Source organism: Brassica rapa, unplaced genomic scaffold (assembly GCF_000309985.2).
Source record: "Brassica rapa cultivar Chiifu-401-42 unplaced genomic scaffold, CAAS_Brap_v3.01 Scaffold0957, whole genome shotgun sequence".
NCBI lineage: Eukaryota > Viridiplantae > Streptophyta > Magnoliopsida > Brassicales > Brassicaceae > Brassica > Brassica rapa.
Genome location: NW_022610893.1, coordinates 88,754 through 110,488, shown reverse-complemented (window position 1 = coordinate 110,488; position 21,735 = coordinate 88,754). Strand labels below are relative to the sequence as shown.

The window sequence follows — 21,735 nt, the reverse complement described above, 5'->3', positions numbered from 1 at the left end:
GTATGCACTAGCCTTAATCAGTTTTAATTCATGAATGCAACAATACAATCCATCACACATTCATTTATAACTTAGGCTAAGCATTACTATCATCACTTAACATCAGACAATGCATTACTTTCAATCTGTTTTCAGTTCATGAGCTTCAAACAATATCATTTCACATTTAGCAAACTCATTACTTAACAGGAGCAAGCATTTTACTCTTTAAACACTAAACAAGCCTTTAAAGCATCCTGGGACAGATTCAACTAATTATATTTAGCAATCACACATTATCCTCAGGTTTTTCAATCAATACACATCACAATAACCAGGCAATAACACAACACAAGCTCATTATCAAGAAGGGATAGTAATAGCTTACACAAGGAACCAGGTTGGTTCCTTAAGCCTCCAAAGGCAATCTGGCCATGATATGGTTGGATTCAAGAGTCTAGGTCGTCACCCAACTCCTTCTCCTTCAGTCCATGGCCTCCTTCTTGTTTCTCACACCCAAAGACCCCTCCTTGCTCCATACTATCAAGCCTGCTTCTCTTCACTTCATCTTTCTTGTAGCAGGATGTAACAAGCTCTTGGACAAGGAGTTTTGGCTTGAGGTTCATGACGCCTCTCCATCCTCCTTTGCTTCCAATGAGACTCTCTCCATCAGGTACAGACAGCAACGGCTTGAGGGACAGGATAACACTCCATGGCTTCAAGTCTCTTCTTCTTCAAGAGCTGAACTCGGATGGATATGACTTCAAGGGTTTGGTTTGAGCTGAGATGAGAGCTGTGGATTTGCGGAAGCTCAGCTCAGGTTCTGATGAACCTGGCTCTGATACCATATGAGATTTGAGAGCTCTGGCTGTGTATGTGTATGAGAAGCCATTAGAGGCAAAGAATAAGGTCTTGAACTAGTTGAATAAGAGGTCTGATGAAACTAGTATGAACTTGAATCAGAAACAAAGAGACTTTGAGAGATTAAGAGATTAGAGACTAAGAAAGGGGTAGATTAAGGGAATCTGATCAAGAACACACTTTTATAATTATGAAGGAGATGGGGAAAACCCCCATACTCTCTTAAGAGAGCTTTCAATTTCGTCCATACACATGCCTTATATAGGCTTTACATGTTTGCAACATTAGAAACCTAAATCTAATGGATAGAAATGACTTGAGAGGAATGGATGGTGAGGATGAGTTGGTCTTGTTGTAATCTGAGTGATGTGTGCTGATTGGATAAGCTAAGCTGGCTCACTTTAATTCAAACCAAGGCAAGCTGGCTCCTTGCTTGTGATTGGCTCTCCTTAGGCTCCTCCTAATCTTCCCATGCATCTGTCCAGGTTCATGGTCGTGGCTCCCTTCTCTTTACAGCAAGAGACAGCCTGTCCAAGACCAGAACTAGCCAATCACACACAAGGAAGCTCCCATTGGTTGTTTGCCTCCACAAAGCATCTTCTTGATTCCCTTTGACTAGATTCAAACCTTGGTGCCTTATCCATATACTATGCACACTCTTCACATCCTGAATAGTGACCCAAATAGTGAATAGTCAACCTGAATAGTGACTAGTGATTCACTATTCACTTTTACACCAACTTGCCCAAACTTCTCCAATCTTACTGTGGTAACTCTCCAAAGTTACTGTGGTAACTTTGGAGTTACTGTCTGACCCAAATCTTCTCTAAATGGTGTCTAAGTCCCTCCTGTACTTAACCCTATCTTTGCACACTCATCAGACCACTTCTGAAGCCTTAAGACTCTCCCAAAGCCTTAACATACAATCTCTGAAGATCTTGCCATGTCTTTGCACAAGCACCAACTCAACTCATCACTTTTGCTTCTCCACTTCTTCTCTTCAAGTTAACAGCAATGCTTGTGAGCGTGGGAATCAAACTTGATGATTAATCAAGGATTGATCCCATTACTCTTGTGTCTTATCCATGCTGGAGTTTGAGTGGTGTTTCAGGTTCACAAGAAGTGTTCTCTGCTCACCAACTATCCAAGACAAGGGGAAGACTTGAACCATTGTGTGGAGCAATGGGAAGATACTTGTGTGTAGAAGCTGGTTTAAGAAGCGCAGGCCACGAGGTTGTTGAGCTCCTGGTTCAAGACATACAAGCGGAAGACCAACCATTGTGTGGAGCAATGGGAAGGTTCTTGTGTGTAGGAGCCGGTTTAAGAAGCGCAGGCCACGAGGTTGTTGAGCTCCTGGTTCAAGGCACACAAGAAGAAGAAGGTCACCACCTAAGCCATGAGGAAGGCCGGTGATCTGAGGGTACTTGAAGCTGAAGGCAAAAGGGTGGATCAGTGATTTAAGCGCAGCTGTTAGGGTGATGTGCTCCTGGTCTTGAAGTTCATTGAGGCTCATTTCAAGCTTGGATCTCCCCTATTCTTGGTCTCAAGCTTGCGGTGCTAAGTATTCAAATGAGCAACCTGAAAAGCTAAAGTTCAAGACCTGTTTCCTCCTTATCATTACAATAGAATGATAAAATGAAGCCTGTTGCCAACATTCTGTGGGAGGTCCACAGCCTGCTCCAAAGAGGGTAGAGAGGATGTTGTGACAATGGAGAGATGACTTGTTGTTCTGTCCATGGTGGTTTAGTCACCATAGCCTACACATCAGATGAGTGTAGAGAGGACAGTCGACATACAAAGAAGAGCATCACCAGGAGGGTGAGGCAATTTAAACCAAGACCATCATGGAGTGATCCAGCCAAAGTAGAGGCAATTTGAACCAAGACCATTGCAAGCTGATCATGGAGTGATCCAGCCGAAGTAGAGGGAAGAAGAAAGCTACTCAATAAGCTTCTGGTGTGAGATGCTTGGAGGGTGAGCATTGCAAGAGGGATGGGCACACCAAGGAGAGGTGTTGGGTACTGAATCCAAGCATCAAACCTGCCAAGTTCAAGTGAACCGTGCCCATGGAGGTTCAAGAGATCAGCTCGGATCTCTTGTTTGTAAGCAAACCTCCTAACCCTTAATAAGAGCTTGTGTCTTTATTTATTATGCTGTGAGTGGTGTCTAGAGTCCCAGAATCTCATGTTTTGTTTATTGCATTGTCTTGTGTGTTGCCCATGCTTGAATCAGGATGAATGTGTTGTAGAATTGAGTAGAATGTTTCTACTGCTGGCATCATGTTTGAAAAGCTGTTTTGCATACATAAGCAAGTCTCATATTGTCTCTATTTGCTTGCATCATTGGTCTTGATTGAAACGGTTGTGCATAGCTTTAATATGTCTCATGGATTGAACATGTTGCATTCATGTAGTTAATGCTTTAAGATTGTGCATTCATGTATTGATGCATTTTTTAAAAATGAGCCTAAATTGTCATTGTATTGTATAAAGCTTGCATTGTCATTTTAGAGATTGAAAACTACTTGTTCTTGCCTTGATTGATTAGCTTGTTTCAAGGTATATATATTTGCTGTGGCATTGGTGATCAAACAGGATGGATAATCTTGGTTTGATCCCAATGGGATGATCTGATCTTGCATTGAGTTGTGGTGGTGTTAGGTACACAAGGAATGTGATACATGTAACTCGTCAACAACCAAGAATGTAAAGACAAAGGTCTTGTGCCATTGCATATCATCACTAGGACATGTTAGTCCATAATCTACAGGAAGTGTAGTGTGATTGAATATGCAATGAGAGATGGCCATTGCATAATACCATTGGACATATCTAGTCCTTAGTCTACAGGAAGTGTAGCATGGGTCATTATGCAATGAGAAGTGTGTCGTGTGAGACTCTCTATGGTGATTCAAACACCCTAGTTCCTGGTTAAGGAAGAGAGTAAACTCACAAGAAGAAAGCTATCATGAAAGATGACCGTTATTAGACCATGGAGATGCATAGGATCATCACAAGCTTAGCTCCTTCTAGTCTCGGTTCTAAGCTTGAGGGGGAGTCTTAATGCATATGATCCATGGTCAGTAACAAGTCTTTTTGCAAAAGCTTCTACAAGGATCATCAACCGGACCAAGTCAGTGGCATGTCTAGGCAAGAGGCTGTTCAGAGCAGCCTTGGCAAGTGAGGAAGAAGGCTCTCCATCAATGCGGCTTCAATGAGAGGTGATTGAGGAGAAGCTGATCGATCCATTCTGCCTTTCCAAGAAGTTGATGATGCCATGAAGATGGTGCATTGAGAGAGTTTGGAAACTCACATAAACACAAGGGAAGTTCCCTTAGACTTTTAAAACTCTTTTCAATCTTTTTCATTCATCTTATTCATTGCTTATGCTTGAAAAGATACTTAAGATTATGATTGAATTGTGAGATTGTGTGCATCAAGTGTGATGCAGGATATTCATTTTCTTGTTTTTGATAGGTACTGATGCACCTTTGGGATAATGTATCAGGTACCATTGCTTGAGCCTCACTAAAGATGTTCCTGGTCAGTTCCTAGCTTCTCTAAGATGGCTGAGAAGTCTGTTGAGAGGAGGAGATCCAAACCAGTTCTATGAAGGGGGCAAGCCGTGTGTGAAGTGTTGATCAGCCTTACTGGTGTTTTGAAGATGATCTGGTCGTGTCCTAGCTTCTCTAAGATGGCTGTGAAGTCAGTTGAGAGGGGGAGACTTCAAACTGGTTCCATGAAGAGGTGAAGCTGAAGTGTGAAGTGTGAAGTGTGCGCAAAGCTGTGAAGAGTTGCTGCACCTGTTAGGCCGTGATCCAGAGCTTCTTGTGTCCAACCACATTGGTTCTAAGGCACAAGAGCTCACTGGCCAATCCCTAGGCTTTGGAGAGCTCTACTCTTTTTCCCTTGCAAGGTTTTGTCCCAATGGGTTTTCCTTGTAAGGTTTTTAATGAGGGAGACTCTTCAGAGTTCCAAGCTTGGCTTAGGATCTCCTAAAGTCAAGCTTGAGGGGGAGTGTTGAACTGAAGAGAAGATGGAGCTTGTACAATAATAGGGCAAGCTCTAGAAGATGTCAAGAAGAGTTCAATCAAGCTTCAGAAGTGTTCTGAAGTAGTTATCTGGTGAAGTTAAGTCTAGGGAAGACTTAGACTGATCATGGGAAGGCTTTGGAGGAGTTAGAGAGAAGATGGTCCAAGGTGCAATTATAGGGCGGCCTTGTACGGACTGGTACGGCCAAGGACGAACCAAAGAAGATGGTGGATCGACCAAAGAAGTGAGGAAGAGTGTTGGGCAAATATAGGGCAAGTGGTACGGACAGGAGGTCCGTACCATCGACCGTACTGCCAATCATCTCGCCCACACATCCGGTTAAGCAATGTTGAAGAAGTGCAAAGTCTGGGCGTGTTTATCTTGGCTATGAGGACCGTTGGGAGCTACAGGAAACAAAGGGAATATCCCTTAGGATCAGAGTGATCCAAGAGACAGGCTGGAAAGAGAAAAGCACTTTACCTTTCCAGCCACCTTTCCATACGAGTCCATCTTAGCCTTTCATTCAAAATGGATCAATCCCACCTTCCATTCAGTCAAGGCACGACCACACTTTCCAGCTAGCATCAAGACCAGTCTACTCTCATCCTAGCCATCCATTCTATCATTTATTTACAACCTTAGGATGTAGGGTTTATGAGTGTAATGTAAAGGCATATAAAAGCCTTGTATATGTGATTGTAAACACTAAGTGAGAAAGGGGGGAAACCCTTCTCCTTCCTGTTCGTTGAAAGTCTGTTCTTGATACTAAGTCTCTTCTCTAAGTCTCTCAGTCTCTTTAATCTCGTTACCTAGTCTCTTTCATACTCTAAATCTCTCCCCATACTCATAAGTCTCAAATCTGTTCACATAAACTCTCCTAAACACTTTCTCACACACACCTTGAGTAAATCCTTATAAAATCTCAATAGGAGTTGGCATGAAGATGTTATCCCACTTTCAAATCAGGTGATTCCAGTTTCCTAGTTTGGGAATAGCACAGCTTCTTCGTCGTTCCAATCAAACCAGGATGAATCACTTTGTGAGAAGCTTGATTTGAATACATAAAGTGGTGTAGAATCACCAGGAAGTTGAATAAATCTCATAGGAGTTGGGATGAAGAAGTTATCCCACTTTCAAATCAGGTGATTCCAGTTTCCCAGTTTGGGAATAGCACAGATTCATCGTTGTTCAAATCAAACCAGGATGAATCATTTTGTGAGAAGTTTTATTTGGATACATAAAGTGGTGGAGAATCACCAGGAAGTTGAATAAATCTCATAGGAGTTAGCAAAAAGAAGTTATCCCACTTTCAAATCAGGTGATTCCAGTTTCCCAGTTTGGGAATAGGACAGCTTCTCTGTCGTTCAAATCAAACCAGGATGAATCACTTTGTGAGAAGCTTGATTTGGATACATAAAGTGGTGGAGAATCACCAGGAAGTTGAATAAATCTCATAGGAGTTGGCATGAAGATGTTATCCCACTTTCAAATCAGGTGATTCCAGTTTCCCAGTTTGGGAATAGCACAGCTTCTTCGTCGTTCCAATCAAACCAGGATGAATCACTTTGTGAGAAGCTTGATTTGAATACATAAAGTGGTGTAGAATCACCAGGAAGTTGAATAAATCTCATAGGAGTTGGGATGAAGAAGTTATCCCACTTTCAAATCAGGTGATTCCAGTTTCCCAGTTTGGGAATAGCACAGCTTCTTCGTCGTTTCAATCAAACCAGGATGAATCACTTTGTGAGAAACTTGATTTGGATACATAAAGTGGTGGAGAATCACCAGGAAGTTGAATAAATCACATAGGAGTTGGCGTGAAGAACTTATCCCACTTTCAAATCAGGTGATTCCAGTTTCCCAGTTTGGGAATAGCACAGCTTCATCGTCGTACAAATCAAACCAGGATGAATCAGTTTGTGAGAAGCTTTATTTGGATACATAAAGTGGTGGAGAATCACCAGGAAGTTGAATAAATCTCATAGGAGTTGGCGAAAAGAAGTTATCCCACTTTCAAATCAGGTGATTCCAGTTTCCCAGTTTGGGAATAGCACAGCTTCTTCGTCGTTCCAATCAAACCAGGATGAATCACTTTTTGAGAAGCTTGATTTGGATACATAAAGTGGTGAAGAATCACCAGGAAGTTGAATAAATCACATAGGAGTTGGCGTGAAGAAGTTATCCCACTTTCAAATCAGGTGATTCCAGTTTCCCAGTTTGGGAATAGCACAGCTTCATCATCGTTCAAATCAAACCAGGATGAATCACTTTGTGAGAAGCTTGATTTGGATACATAAAGTGGTGGAGAATCACCAGGAAGTTGAATAAATCTCATAGGAGTTGGCGAAAAGAAGTTATCCCACTTTCAAATCAGGTGATTCCAGTTTCCCAGTTTGAGAATAGCACAGCTTCTTCGTCGTTCCAATCAAACCAGGATGAATCACTTTGTGAGAAGCTTGATTTGGATACATAAAGTGGTGGAGAATCACCAGGAAGTTGAATAAATCACATAGGAGTTGGCGTGAAGAAGTTATCCCACTTTCAAATCAGGTGATTCCAGTTTCCCAGTTTGGGAATAGCACAGCTTCATCGTCGTTCAAATCAAACCAGGATGAATCACTTTGTGAGAAGCTTTATTTGGATACATAAAGTGGTGGAGAATCACCAAGAAGTTGAATAAATCTCATAGGAGTTGGCGAAAAGAATTTATCCCACTTTCAAATCAGGTGATTCCAGTTTCCCAGTTTGGGAATAGCACAGCTTCTTCGTCGTTCCAATCAAACCAGGATGAATCACTTTGTGAGAAGCTTGATTTGGATACATAAAGTGGTGGAGAATCACCAGGAAGTTGAATAAATCACATAGGAGTTGGCGTGAAGAAGTTATCCCACTTTCAAATCAGGTGATTCCAGTTTCCCAGTTTGGGAATATCACAGCTTCATCGTCGTTCAAATCAAACCAGGATGAATCACTTGGTGAGAAGCTTTATTTGAATACATAAAGTGGTGGAGAATCACCAGGAAGTTGAATAAATCTCATAGGAGTTGGCGAAAAGAAGTTATCCCACTTTCAAATCAGGTGATTCCAGTTTCCTAGTTTGGGAATAGCACAGCTTCTTCGTCGTTCCAATCAAACCAGGATGAATCACTTTGTGAGAAGCTTGATTTGGATACATAAAGTGGTGGAGAATCACCAGGAAGTTGGATAAATCACATAGGAGTTGGCGTGAAGAAGTTATCCCACTTTCAAATCAGGTGATTCCAGTTTCCCAGTTTGGGAATAGCACAGCTTCATCGTCTTTCAAATCAAACCAGGATGAATCACTTTGTGAGAAGCTTTATTTGGATACATAAAGTGGTGGAGAATCACCAGGAAGTTGAATAAATCTCATAGGAGTTGGCGAAAAGAAGTTATCCCACTTTCAAATCAGGTGATTCCAGTTTCCCAGTTTGGGAATAGGACAGCTTCTCTGTCGTTCAAATCAAACCAGAATGAATCACTTTGTGAGAAGCTTGATTTGGATACATAAAGTGGTGGAGAATCACCAGGAAGTTGAATAAATCTCATAGGAGTTGGCATGAAGATGTTATCCCACTTTCAAATCAGGTGATTCCAGTTTCCTAGTTTGGGAATAGCACAGCTTCTTCGTCGTTCCAATCAAACCAGGATGAATCACTTTGTGAGAAGCTTGATTTGAATACATAAAGTGGTGTAGAATCACCAGGAAGTTGAATAAATCTCATAGGAGTTGGGATGAAGAAGTTATCCCACTTTCAAATCAGGTGATTCCAGTTTCCCAGTTTGGGAATAGCACAGCTTCATCGTCGTTCAAATCAAACCAGGATGAATCACTTTGTGAGAAGCTTTATTTGGATACATAAAGTGGTGGAGAATCCCCAGGAAGTTGAATAAATCTGATAGGAGTTAGCGAAAAGAAGTTATCCCACTTTCAAATCAGGTGATTCCAGTTTCCCAGTTTGGGAATATGACAGCTTCTCTGTCGTTCAAATCAAACCAGGATGAATCACTTTGTGAGAAGCTTGATTTGGATAAATAAAGTGGTGGAGAATCACCAGGAAGTTGAATAAATCTCATAGGAGTTGGCATGAAGATGTTATCCCACTTTCAAATCAGGTGATTCCAGTTTCCCAGTTTGGGAATAGCACAGCTTCTTCGTCGTTCCAATCAAACCAGGATGAATCACTTTGTGAGAAGCTTGATTTGAATACATAAATATGACTTTTAGAGTAATGAAGAGTAATCTGAGTGTTTAAGAGAGATTAGAGAAGAACTGAGTGTAGAGAGTAAGATAAGAGATCGAGACTAAGAATAAGCCATGGAGGCAAAGATAATCAGAACTGTTTAACTTTCATTAATGAGAAGAGTTCACAATATATAGAGAGACAGCTTAGGCGACTAGGGTTTAGAATAAGCCACTATTACAAAGGATAAGCTTTTGCTTTAATTCAAATGCTCCAATTAGCTCTCCTCTTAAGGATAAGGTTGCTTTAGCTTTTCCCAGCCTTAGACAGGCTGTCATGCGCTCCCCTTCTTCCCATTCAACGGTCTTGATGTCTTTGGTAGCAAGGCAAGACTCCTTCTCATCTCACAAAGTTACTTAGGTAACTTTGTTTCACCTTTGGCCGAGTTACTCTCTCAACCTGTACGGCCTTGTACGGCTCATGTACGGCCTTGTACGGATGCTTACTTCAGCTTGCCTTCACTCTCCCTTAGATCATCCTTTCCTCATCTCCTTAGCTTCTCATATACTGACCTCTTCTTAACACTCCCCCTCAAGCTTAGCTTTGTGAAAGCCTAAGCTTGGACAGCCATGAGATCTTCCTCATTAAAAACCTTACCAAGGAAAACCCATTGGGATAAAACCTTGATAAGGGAAAAAGAGTAAAGACCTCACAGCCAAAGGGGATCAGCTCCTTCTCTTCCCAAGATCAATGAGGCCCAACCTGATGTGAATGGACTCCATTGTCTTCTGTCTTGCAGCCTTGGTGAACACATCCGCTAACTGATCTTCACTTCTTGTGTAGCATGGCAAGATAACTCCTAAGATGATCATCTGTCTCACCTTGTGGCAATCCACTTCAATGTGCTTGGTTCTCTCATGGAACACCGAGTTGGAGGCAATGTGGATGGCAGCTTGGTTATCACAATGCATTGTCATTGGCGTGGCTTGATCAATCTCCAAATGCTTCAAGATGCCCTTGATCCACACCAGCTCGTTGGTCAGCTTCAGCATAGCTCTATACTCAGCTTCTGCACTTGAACAAGACACCACCTTCTGCTTCTTGCTCTTCCAAGTAACCAAGTTGCCTCCAATGAATGTGCAATAGCCTGTGGTTGATCTCCTGTCTGCTCTATCACCAGCCCAATCCGCATCACAGTATCCAACCACTTCAGTGCTCCCATTGCAACCCATCCATACTCCTTGATCAGGTGAGCCGTTGAGATACATCAAGATCCTCTCCACCATGCGCCAATGATGTTCCTTAGGCACTTGCATGTGTTGACTCACCTGATTCACAGCAAAGCAAATGTCAGGCCTAGTTATTGTAAGGTAAATCAATTTACCAACTAGCTTTCTATAGAGTTTAGGATCCTGATAAGGCTTGCTGTCTTCAATCTCCCCCTCTCGTGGGACTTTGTAGCCATCCTCCATAGGCATCCTTGCTGTCTTGCCTCCATAAGCACCTGCACCTTTCAAAAGATCAAGTGTATACTTCCTTTGGGACATGAACAAACCTTCCTTGGATCTACATATCTCAATTCCAAGAAAGTATTTCATTTCTCCCAAGTCTTTAATCTCAAACATGGACTTAAGGAACTCCTTGGTTGCTATGATACCTTCCTTATCACTTCCTGTGATAATGATATCATCAACATACACAAGGAGTGCAATCATACCTGAGGAAGTAGTGAGAGTGAAGAGGGTGTGGTCTAGTTCAGACTTCTTGAAGCCTCGGCCATTCAGAGTAGTACTCAGCTTGTTGTACCAAGCTCTTGGTGATTGCTTCAGTCCATATATAGCTTTCTTCAGTCTCAACACATTCCCTCTCTTCACTAAGTGTTCCAAGCCTGGAGGTGGATGCATATACACTTCATCCTCCAGCTCTCCTTGTAGAAATGCATTCTTCACATCCATTTGCCATAAGCCCCATCCAAGGTTCACAGCTAAGCTTAAGACAATCCGGATTGTGTGAAGTTTAGCTACTGGTGCAAAGGTCTCAATGTAATCTTCTCCATAAGTTTGAGTAAAGCCTCTTGCAACCAATCTTGACTTCTTCCTCTCCACCTTTCCATCAGCCTTATACTTGATTGTGAAGATCCATCTACCAGTCACCGCCTTCTTCCCTTTTGGTAACTCACTCTCATACCATGTATCATTCTTGATCATAGCTCCTGCCTCAGCTCCAACTGATTCCTTCCATTCTTTATCCATCATTGCCTCTTCATAGCTTCTTGGTATGTAGTTCTCATCCAAGTTTACCATAAAAGCACAATGTTCTTCAGGGTATTGAGCAAAGGAACACACAGCTTGAGAAGGATGCTCCACAGCCTGGGCATTGTAGTACACTCTCGTGCTTACCCAGTTGGAAGCATCTCTCCTAATCCGTGTGCTTCTTCTCAATGCTGGTTCCGGTTGTTCCACTTCCACTTGTGATTCTTCTCCACTTTCTTGTGGTACAGAAGTAGACATTTCAACTGCCTCTTCTTCTCCTAGCTGACTTGCTTCAGCTCCATCTTGCTGTTCACTTACTTCCACATCTTGATCATGTGTACCAGATGCTCCACTACTCTCTTGAGTTGTCTCTGGTTCACTCCTTTCCCCCCCATGATCAGAAGTGGGAGTTGCTGAACTTCCACCATTTGGTGGTTGAGATCCTGGGTTACTGCCAGATCCTTGCTGATCTTGTCTCACCTTGACTCCAATACTTTCTAAGATGATCCGCAAGGTAGTGGCTCTCTCCGAGGTAAGATCCTTCAAGTCTTCTTTGTTTTGCTCCTCATAATATCCTCTCTCTTCAACAAACTTCACATCCCTTGATACCAGCACCCTTCTAGTGTCTGGATTATAACACTTGTATCCCTTTTGAGTTGTAGAGTAGCCAATAAACATTGCCTTAGTACTCCTAGCTTCAAGCTTGTTTCTCAACTCCCCGGGTATCAAAACATAACATAAACACCCAAAGATCCTAATATGTTCTAATGAGGGTTTATGTTTGTTGAGAACCTCAAATGGTGATTGCCCTTTCAGGATCAGTGTGGGAGTCCTGTTGATTAGATAGCAGGCCGTAGCTACTGCATCACTCCAAAACTTCTTAGGTACATTGGCTTGGAACATCATTGATCTTGCAACTTCCATAAGGTGCCTATTCTTCCTCTCAGCCACACCATTCTGTTGTGGAGTGTAGGGACAGCTTGTTTGATGAAGAATTCCATACTGAGATAAGTGTTGCTTGAAAGCTTGTCCAATGTATTGTCCTCCATTATCTGACCTGAAAATCTTAATCTTGGCTTGATAATGGTTAGTTACATAGGATTGAAAATTTTTAAATGCATCAAGTACCCTATCTTTAGTTGGAATTAAGGTTAACCAGGTGTATTTAGATTTTTCATCAATGAATGAGACATAATACTTATGATTCTCTCTAGATAAACAAGGAGCAGTCCATACATCAGAGTGAATAAGATCAAAGCAATTCTCATAAACGGTAGAAGAGTTTGGAAATACAGTTCTACAATGCTTGCCTAAAATGCAAGCTTCACAATCATTGTTTTCAAAAGAAACACCTGGCAACATCAGTTTTAAAGCCTTATTATGAGGGTGTCCTAGTCTAGCATGCCACAATGCATTCTTATTTAAACTAGGAACAGAAGCAGTAGTAAACGAGCAGCTAATGTCAGAAACAGGAGCAAGATCTTCAAGCAAATATAAGTCTCCTTTTGTTACTCCTTTTCCAATCACTTTGCTGCTTTCAATATCCTGAAACTTCACATCATTAGGACTAAATATGACATTGCATTGCAAGTCAGTTGCACATTTCTTGACAGATAATAGGTTTGAAGTAAAGTCAGGCATATAGAAAGCTTTTGAGTCTTTACTAAACAGTTTAAGTGTTCCTATTCCTTTAATTGGAACCTTATCACCATTTGCAATCATCACATGACCCTTAGTAGGCACAATGTTCTTAATTAACTTAGTATCACTAATCATGTGATGTGATGCACCTGAATCTACAATAAGCGGTCTAGTGGCTCTCTCCGAGGTAAGATCCTTCAAGTCTTCTTTGTTTTGCTCCTCATAATATCCTCTCTCTTCAACAAACTTCACATCCCTTGATACCAGCACCCTTCTTGTGTCTGGATTATAACACTTGTATCCCTTTTGAGTTGTAGAGTAGCCAATAAACATTGCCTTAGTACTCCTAGCTTCAAGCTTGTTTCTCAACTCCCCGGGTATCAAAACATAACATAAACACCCAAAGATCCTAATATGTTCTAATGAGGGTTTATGTTTGTTGAGAACCTCAAATGGTGACTGCCCTTTCAGGATCAGTGTGGGAGTCCTGTTGATTAGATAGCAGGCCGTGGCTACTGCATCACTCCAGAACTTCTTAGGTACATTAGCTTGGAACATCATTGATCTTGCAACTTCCATAAGGTGCCTATTCTTCCTCTCAGCCACACCATTCTGTTGTGGAGTGTAGGGACAGCTTGTTTGATGAAGAATTCCATACTGAGATAAGTGTTGCTTGAAAGCTTGTCCAATGTATTCTCCTCCATTATCTGACCTGAAAATCTTAATCTTGGCTTGATAATGGTTAGTTATGTTGAGATGAGCTGAGGAATATAAGGAGAGTTGTTCAGGGTTGAAGAGGTTGTGATGTGGAGAAGAGGAGAAGGATTGGCCTTAGGGAGAACCGTCCGTACCGGTCCGTTCAGGTCCGTACCATGGCCGTACGGCCGTACAGACGGTATCGACCATGCGGTAAAGAAATGTTACCGCGAGAAGAAGTTCACGGTCTGATCACGTTTTGCCTTGACCAAAGAAGGCATATGACCGTTTATGGATAGAGGAAGAGCATCTCTACAGGCTGGCACAGGCTGGAAGGATAAGGTTCACTTTTAGCATAGTGACCACGCGTGTGGAGAGGCTCATTGGTCCGGTTCAAATTAAAGGCTCCCTTAGACTTGACCTCACATGCTTAGTCTCTTCTTAAAACCTAGATAACACTCCTATATATTGTAAACACTCTCTCATTAATGGAAAAATGCGAATCATGTTACTCTCTCTCTAGTCTCTCTCTTGTTCATCATGGTTCATACATAAATCTCCCCATTTCTTTCACAATCTCTCCTAAACTTCTCTTAATCTCTTACCAAATCTCTCTTAATCTCTCAATACCTATTCTACTCTCTAATCTCATATGGTATCAGAGCCAGGTTGGCTTTGGTATTGAGAGATCCTTGTTCCTTTCTTTACATTTGCGAGTTTGTTCTTGTGTGATAAAGAAGAGGAGATGGAGACGACCAACTTTAGCAAACTGGTGACGGTTCCGGTTGCACTGAAGGGAGGCTCGAACTACTTGATGTGGTCCCAGTTGGTGAGGACTACCATTGGAAGGCTAGGGCTGTGGAACCACATCACAGATGATGGTCCGGAGCCAGTGGCCAAAGAAGATGAAGAAGAAGGCGACGGGAAGACTCTTGCGGTAGCTGAAGCAAAGAGATGGGTCCAAGAGGATTTGATGGTGCTGTCTGTGCTCCATGCCTCCCTGGAGCTCCCCATACTTGAAGCTTACGTGCACTTTGAGACTCCTAAGCGCCTTTGGGACATGCTCCATAAGAGGTATGGAAACAAGTCCAACATAAGTCGGGTGTTTGATCTGAAGCAAACCATCAGTGTCTTGAGGCAAGATGGAGAAGATCTCACCAAGCACATGGGGAAGTTTGGAGCTTTGTGGTCCGAACTTGAGAGTCTTAGACCCAACACAACTGATGAGGAATCGCTCATTGAGAGGAGAGAGCAAGATCAGGTGTTTGGGCTATTGATGACTCTAGATGAAAGCTACCAGGATGTGATCAAGCATATCCTGAGATCACCTACTCTCCCATCCATGGAGGAGGTATGCGCACAACTTCAGAAGGAGGAAGGCTCTCTTGGGTTGTTTGGAGGCAAGAAGGGAATGTCCACGGCTCATAAAGCAGAAGAGGCGCAAGCAAACAAGGCAGCGTACCGTGGAGATGGAAGGAAGTATGAGAAGTATGAGGGAAGCTGTGAGCATTGCAAGCGGCAGGGGCATAAGAAGAGTCAGTGCTGGATCCTACATCCACACCTCAGGCCTAGCAAGTTCAACAAGGATAGAGAAGCTAAGGCTCACCTTTCTGCTGAGGCAAGTGGTGCCGGCTCATCAGGGGCTAGTCCAAATGTCAAGGCGGGTGAAAGTGAAGGCAGAGCTCTAACTTCTCAGGAGGTGATCACCAAGGCTGACTTTGAGGCTTTCATCCGAGCCCTCAAGGAGTCTGGTAAAATGCTAGGCAACACTCTTGGATACTCATACTCTGCTCATACATTACCTAGTATCTCTGATAAACTGTTAGACATTTTTAAAATCTCATGTACTGCCACTGCTCATACTAGCATAACTGATAGATTGTTAGGAGTAGTTAAGAGCCTGAAAGCTGAAAATGAAACATCTAGAACCAAGACTGCTAGTAGCTTGCATAAACCATTGATAATTGACTCTGGTGCATCTCATCACATGATTAGTGATAACAATCTGATAAAAGACATAGAACCTGCCCTTGGACATGTTATGATTGCGAATGGAGATAGAATTCCCATTAGGGGCATTGGTAAACTGAACTTGTTTAATAAGGATTCAAAAGCTTTTTACATGCCTGAGTTCACCTCTAATCTTTTATCAGTTAAGAAATGCACTACTGATCTTCAATGCAATGTTATTTTCAGTCCTAATGATGTTAAGTTTCAGGATATTAAGAGCAGTAAGTTGATTGGGCAAGGAGCAACCAAGGGGGATCTTTACATGATTGAAGACCTTGCACCTATTTCTAGTTCTTGTTTCTCGTTTAGTTCTGTTTCTTCCTTAAGTACTGATGCTCTGTGGCATGCTAGGCTAGGACATCCACATGTTAGGGCCTTAAGCATTATGTTACCAGGTGTCATGTTTAAAAATAATGATTGTGAGGCATGTATTTTGGGCAAACATTGTAAGACTGTTTTTCAGAGATCATCTACTCTTTATGCAAACTGCTTTGATTTAATTCACTCTGATGTTTGGACGGCACCTTGCTTATCTAGGGATGATTACAAGTATTATGTCACATTCATTGATGAAAAATCCAAATACACCTGGTTAACATTGATTAAAACTAAAGATAGGGTCCTTGATGCATTTAAAAATTTTCAAGCCTATGTGACTAACCAATATCATGCCAAGATTAAGATTTTCAGGTCTGATAATGGTGGGGAGTATACTGGGCATGCATTTCGTGATCACCTTGCTCAACATGGGATTCTTCACCAGACTAGCTGCCCATACACTCCACAGCAGAATGGAGTTGCGGAAAGGAAGAACAGACATCTCATGGAGGTGTCTCGGTCCATGATGTTCCACAAAGGGGTTCCCAAGAGGTATTGGAGTGATGCTGTGATGACTGCGTGCTACCTGATCAACAGGATACCAACCAGGATCTTGGCAGATCAATCTCCATTTGAGGTACTCAACAAGAGCAGGCCAGTCTTGGATCACCTGAGGACCTTTGGATGTGTGTGTTATGTTCTTGTACCAGGCGAGCAGAGAAACAAACTAGAAGCAAAGAGCACCAAGGCTATGATGATTGGGTATTCCACTTCACAGAAGGGATACAAATGCTATGATCCTACAGCTAGGAGAGTCCTAGTGTCAAGGGATGTCAGATTCATGGAAGACAAAGGATACTATGATGGGCAGACATGGGAAGACTTGGAGGATCTCTCCCAGCCATCAGAAAGAGCTGCTTGCTTGAGAAACATCCTAGAGGGGCTCGGAATTGGAGTGTCCCAGGATCAGAGTAGGCGTCCAGAACCTACTCCAGCTGCAGCAGAAGAACCATCCCACTTTGCACATGAGGGGGGAAGTGAATCAGTATCTGAACTAGAGGACCAAGGCTTAGAAGAGGCCGGTGAGCTAGGAAACAGAGGAACTGATTCTCCTGTCCAAAGTGGAGAAGGATCAGCAACAGGAGAACTGAATGAAGAAGATCAGAGACAAGGAGAGGCTAGAGCTGAAGCTGAAGAACAGACTGAAGCAGTGACTCCACAAGTAGAAGAAGAACAAGAGATGGCACAAGAAGGGCCAGTGTTGAGAAGGAGTACAAGGCTGAGGAAGGATCCTTCCAGTTGGGTAAACACGAGAGTGTACTACAATGCCCAAGCTGTGAAGCATCCTACTCAGGCTGTGTGTTCCTTTGCTCAATATCCAGAAGCACATTGTGCATTTATGGTAAACTTAGATAAGAATCACATTCCAAGAAGCTATGAAGAGGCAATGGAAGATAAGGAATGGAAGGAATCAGTAGGAGCTGAGGCAGGAGCTATGATAAAGAATGACACATGGTATGAGAGTGAACTACCAAAAGGGAAGAAGGCTGTGTCTAGTAGATGGATCTTTACAGTCAAGTACAAGGCTGATGGGTCGATTGAGAGGAAGAAGACTAGACTGGTAGCAAGAGGGTTCACTCAGACTTATGGAGAAGACTACATTGATACATTTGCTCCAGTTGCAAAGCTACACACCATTCGAATAGTCCTATCAGTGGCTACTAACCTTGGGTGGGATCTTTGGCAGATGGATGTTAAGAATGCATTTCTCCAAGGAGAGTTAGAAGATGAAGTTTACATGCTACCACCTCCGGGCCTAGAGGGGATGGTGAAACCAGGGAATGTGCTGAGATTGAAGAAGGCCATCTATGGATTAAAGCAATCACCAAGGGCATGGTATCACAAGCTGAGCACAACTCTAAATGGAAGAGGTTTCAGGAAATCAGAGCTTGATCACACTCTCTTCACTCTTACTACACCTGCTGGCATTGTTGTGCTTCTTGTATATGTGGATGACATAGTTATCACAGGAAGTGATAAGGTGGGAATCAAGGAGACCAAGGAGTTTCTGAAATCTGTGTTTGACATCAAAGACTTGGGAGAAATGAAGTACTTCCTTGGAATTGAGCTGTGCAGATCAGAAGAAGGGTTGTTCATCTCACAAAGGAAGTATATCTTGGATCTGTTGAAGGAGGCTGGTGCGTATGGAGGAAAGACAGCCAAGATGCCCATGGAGGATGGGTATAAAGCTCCACGTGAGGGGGAGCTAGAAGATAGTAAGCTATTTCATGATCCAAAGCTATACAGGAAGCTTGTGGGGAAGCTGATCTATCTAACCATCACTAGGCCAGACATCTGTTTTGCTGTGAACCAAGTGAGTCAGCATATGCAAGCTCCAAGAGAGCATCACTGGCGCATGGTAGAAAGAGTTCTCATGTATCTGAATGGAACTCAAGGGCTTGGTATATGGATGGGTTGTAACGGGAGTACTGAAGCAGTGGGATATTGTGATGCAGATTGGGCTGGAGACAGAACAGATAGAAGATCTACAACCGGCTATTGCACATTCATTGGTGGAAACATGGTTACTTGGAAGAGTAAGAAGCAGAAGGTGGTGTCATGCTCAAGTGCCGAGGCTGAGTATAGAGCAATGCTAAAGCTCACAAATGAGTTGGTATGGATTAAAGGAATACTGAAGCACTTGGAGATTGAGCAAGCAACACCAATGACCATGCACTGTGACAATCAAGCAGCCATTCACATAGCCACAAACTCGGTGTTCCATGAAAGAACCAAGCATATTGAAGTGGACTGTCATAAGGTGAGGCAGATGATAGTCTTGGGAGTGATACTGCCGTGCTACACAAGGAGTGAGGATCAGTTGGCAGATGTATTCACTAAGGCGGCTAGGCAAAAGACAATGGAGTCAATTCACATAAGGTTGGGACTCCTTGATCTTTCGCCTAAGGGCTGATCTATACACTCTCCTGATCATGAGGTCCTTACTCTTTTTCCCTCATCAGAGTTTTGTCCCAATGGGTTTTCTTTGATGAGGTTTTTAATGAGGAGGAGCTCATGATCCTTCCAAGCTTGACTTGTTCCACATGGTCAAGCTTGAGGGGGAGTGTTGAGATGAGCTGAGGAATATAAGGAGAGTTGTTCAGGGTTGAAGAGGTTGTGATGTGGAGAAGAGGAGAAGGATTGGCCTTAGGGAGAACCGTCCGTACCGGTCCGTACAGGTCCGTACCATGGCCGTACGGCCGTACAGACGGTATCGACCATGCGGTAAAGAAATGTTACCGCGAGAAGAAGTTCACGGTCTGATCACGTTTTGCCTTGACCAAAGAAGGCATATGACCGTTTATGGATAGAGGAAGAGCATCTCTACAGGCTGGCACAGGCTGGAAGGATAAGGTTCACTTTTAGCATAGTGACCACGCGTGTGGAGAGGCTCATTGGTCCGGTTCAAATTAAAGGCTCCCTTAGACTTGACCTCACATGCTTAGTCTCTTCTTAAAACCTAGATAACACTCCTATATATTGTAAACACTCTCTCATTAATGGAAAAATGCGAATCATGTTACTCTCTCTCTAGTCTCTCTCTTGTTCATCATGGTTCATACATAAATCTCCCCATTTCTTTCACAATCTCTCCTAAACTTCTCTTAATCTCTTACCAAATCTCTCTTAATCTCTCAATACCTATTCTACTCTCTAATCTCATAAGTTACATAGGATTGAAAATTTTTAAATGCATCAAGTACCCTATCTTTAGTTGGAATTAAGGTTAACCAGGTGTATTTAGATTTTTCATCAATGAATGAGACATAATACTTATGATTCTCTCTAGATAAACAAGGAGCAGTCCATACATCAGAGTGAATAAGATCAAAGCAATTCTCATAAACCGTAGAAGAGTTTGGAAATACAGTTCTACAATGCTTGCCTAAAATGCAAGCTTCACAATCATTGTTTTCAAAAGAAACACCTGGAAACATCAGTTTTAAAGCCTTATTATGAGGGTGTCCTAGTCTAGCATGCCACAATGCATTCTTATTTAAACTAGGAACAGAAGCAGTAGTAAACGAGCAGCTAATGTCAGAAACAGGAGCAAGATCTTCAAGCAAATATAAGTCTCCTTTTGTTACTCCTTTTCCAATCACTTTGCTGCTTTCAATATCCTGAAACTTCACATCATTAGGACTAAATATGACATTGCATTGCAAGTCAGTTGCACATTTCTTGACAGATAATAAGTTTGAAGTAAAGTCAGGCATATAGAAAGCTTTTGAGTCTTTACTAAACAGTTTAAGTGTTCCTATTCCTTTAATTGGAACCTTATCACCATTTGCAATCATCACATGACCCTTAGTAGGCACAATGTTCTTAATTAACTTAGTATCACTAATCATGTGATGTGATGCACCTGAATCTACAATAAGAGGTCTAGTTGATTGATTACTAGCAAGGTGAGCGAGTATACTAGATGGCTTATATGCATTGTAGTTATTTGCATTTCTTAGCAACCTAGCTATACTATCAGTTCTAGTGATGCAATCTAAGTCTCCTACAGTCCTAGCAATCATGGAAGCACCATAAGAATAACCATTGATGTTACCGTTATCCTTGAACATCTTGATGAGTGCATCAATGTCAGCCTTCCTTATGAAGTCCTGATCATTGTTGCGGCTGCTAGGAGCTCCCATGTACGCCACCAGAGACTTGCCATCACTTGTACCACCTTCTTGAGCCTTGCTAGTACCCACATCACTTGACCCGTCAGACATGTGAGCTCTAGCTTCCCTTTCCTTCATGAACTTTGCCGGTTTGAGGTGTGGGTGGAGTATCCAACACTGGCTCTTCTTGTGGCCTTGCTTCTTGCAATGATCACAGCTCCCATTGAACCTCCTATCCTCAAACTTCCCATTCGTAGCTCTGTTAGCTTGTGGAGTCTCTCCTTGCTCAGCTTGCGCGGCTTGGTTAGCTAAAGACAACTCCCCCTTCTTCCCAAACAACCCAATTGACCCTTGCTCTTTCTGAATCCGAGAACACACTTCCTCCAAGTCAGGTAGAGTATCATCTCTCAGCATGTGTTGTATCAGCCCACTGTATGCCGGATTCAGTGTCAAGAGCAGTCCAAAGACCTTGTCCTGCTCACGCCTCTTGATTAGCTCACTGGGATCAACCGTGCTTGGCCTCAACATCTCTAGCTCGGACCAGAGTGACCTGAACCTTCCTAGGTGCTTGGTAAACTCCATGTCTTCTTGAGTCAAGTTGTTGATTTCTTGCTTCACCTCAAAGACTCTACTCAGGTTGGATGTGTTTCCATACACCCTCTTTAAGGTATCCCACAACTCCTTTGCTGTCTCACAGTAGCAGTATGCATCCAGAATCGCCGGCTCTAAGGAAGCATGAAGAACTGACATCACCATCATGTCTTCCTGCTCCCACCTCTCGAATGGATCCTTTGCTGTCTCATCCTTGTCTTCTTCTTGAGCAACCGGCTTTGGGGCCGTTCCAGAGGTAATGTGTCCCCACAAGCCTTTGCTTCCAACTGCGGTCTTCACCATCCGTGACCACACTAGGTAGTTGTTCCCCTTGAACACCACCGCGACCTTCATCTTCATCCCACTATCTAATACGTCCCTAGATTGCTTCTCTGGATAGTATGGGATAGATCCTTGCTAGAACGAATCAAAGACTCAAGCTCTACAAGGTTGTGGATCGATTGGTGACACAAGAGGC

General features: G+C 42.7%; 1 protein-coding gene across 1 annotated transcript in view; it reads right to left on the bottom strand.

Moving 5' to 3' along the window:
* Positions 1 to 428: 428 nt before the first annotated feature.
* Positions 429 to 21,735, bottom strand: part of LOC117131451 — a gene marked incomplete at its 5' end in the record, with an annotated part of 28,044 nt that continues 6,737 nt past the window's right edge. The window contains one exon of the mRNA XM_033283582.1: positions 429 to 668. Within this exon, the coding sequence (XP_033139473.1) occupies positions 429 to 668 (240 nt within the window). The remainder of the gene's footprint in view (positions 669 to 21,735) is intronic.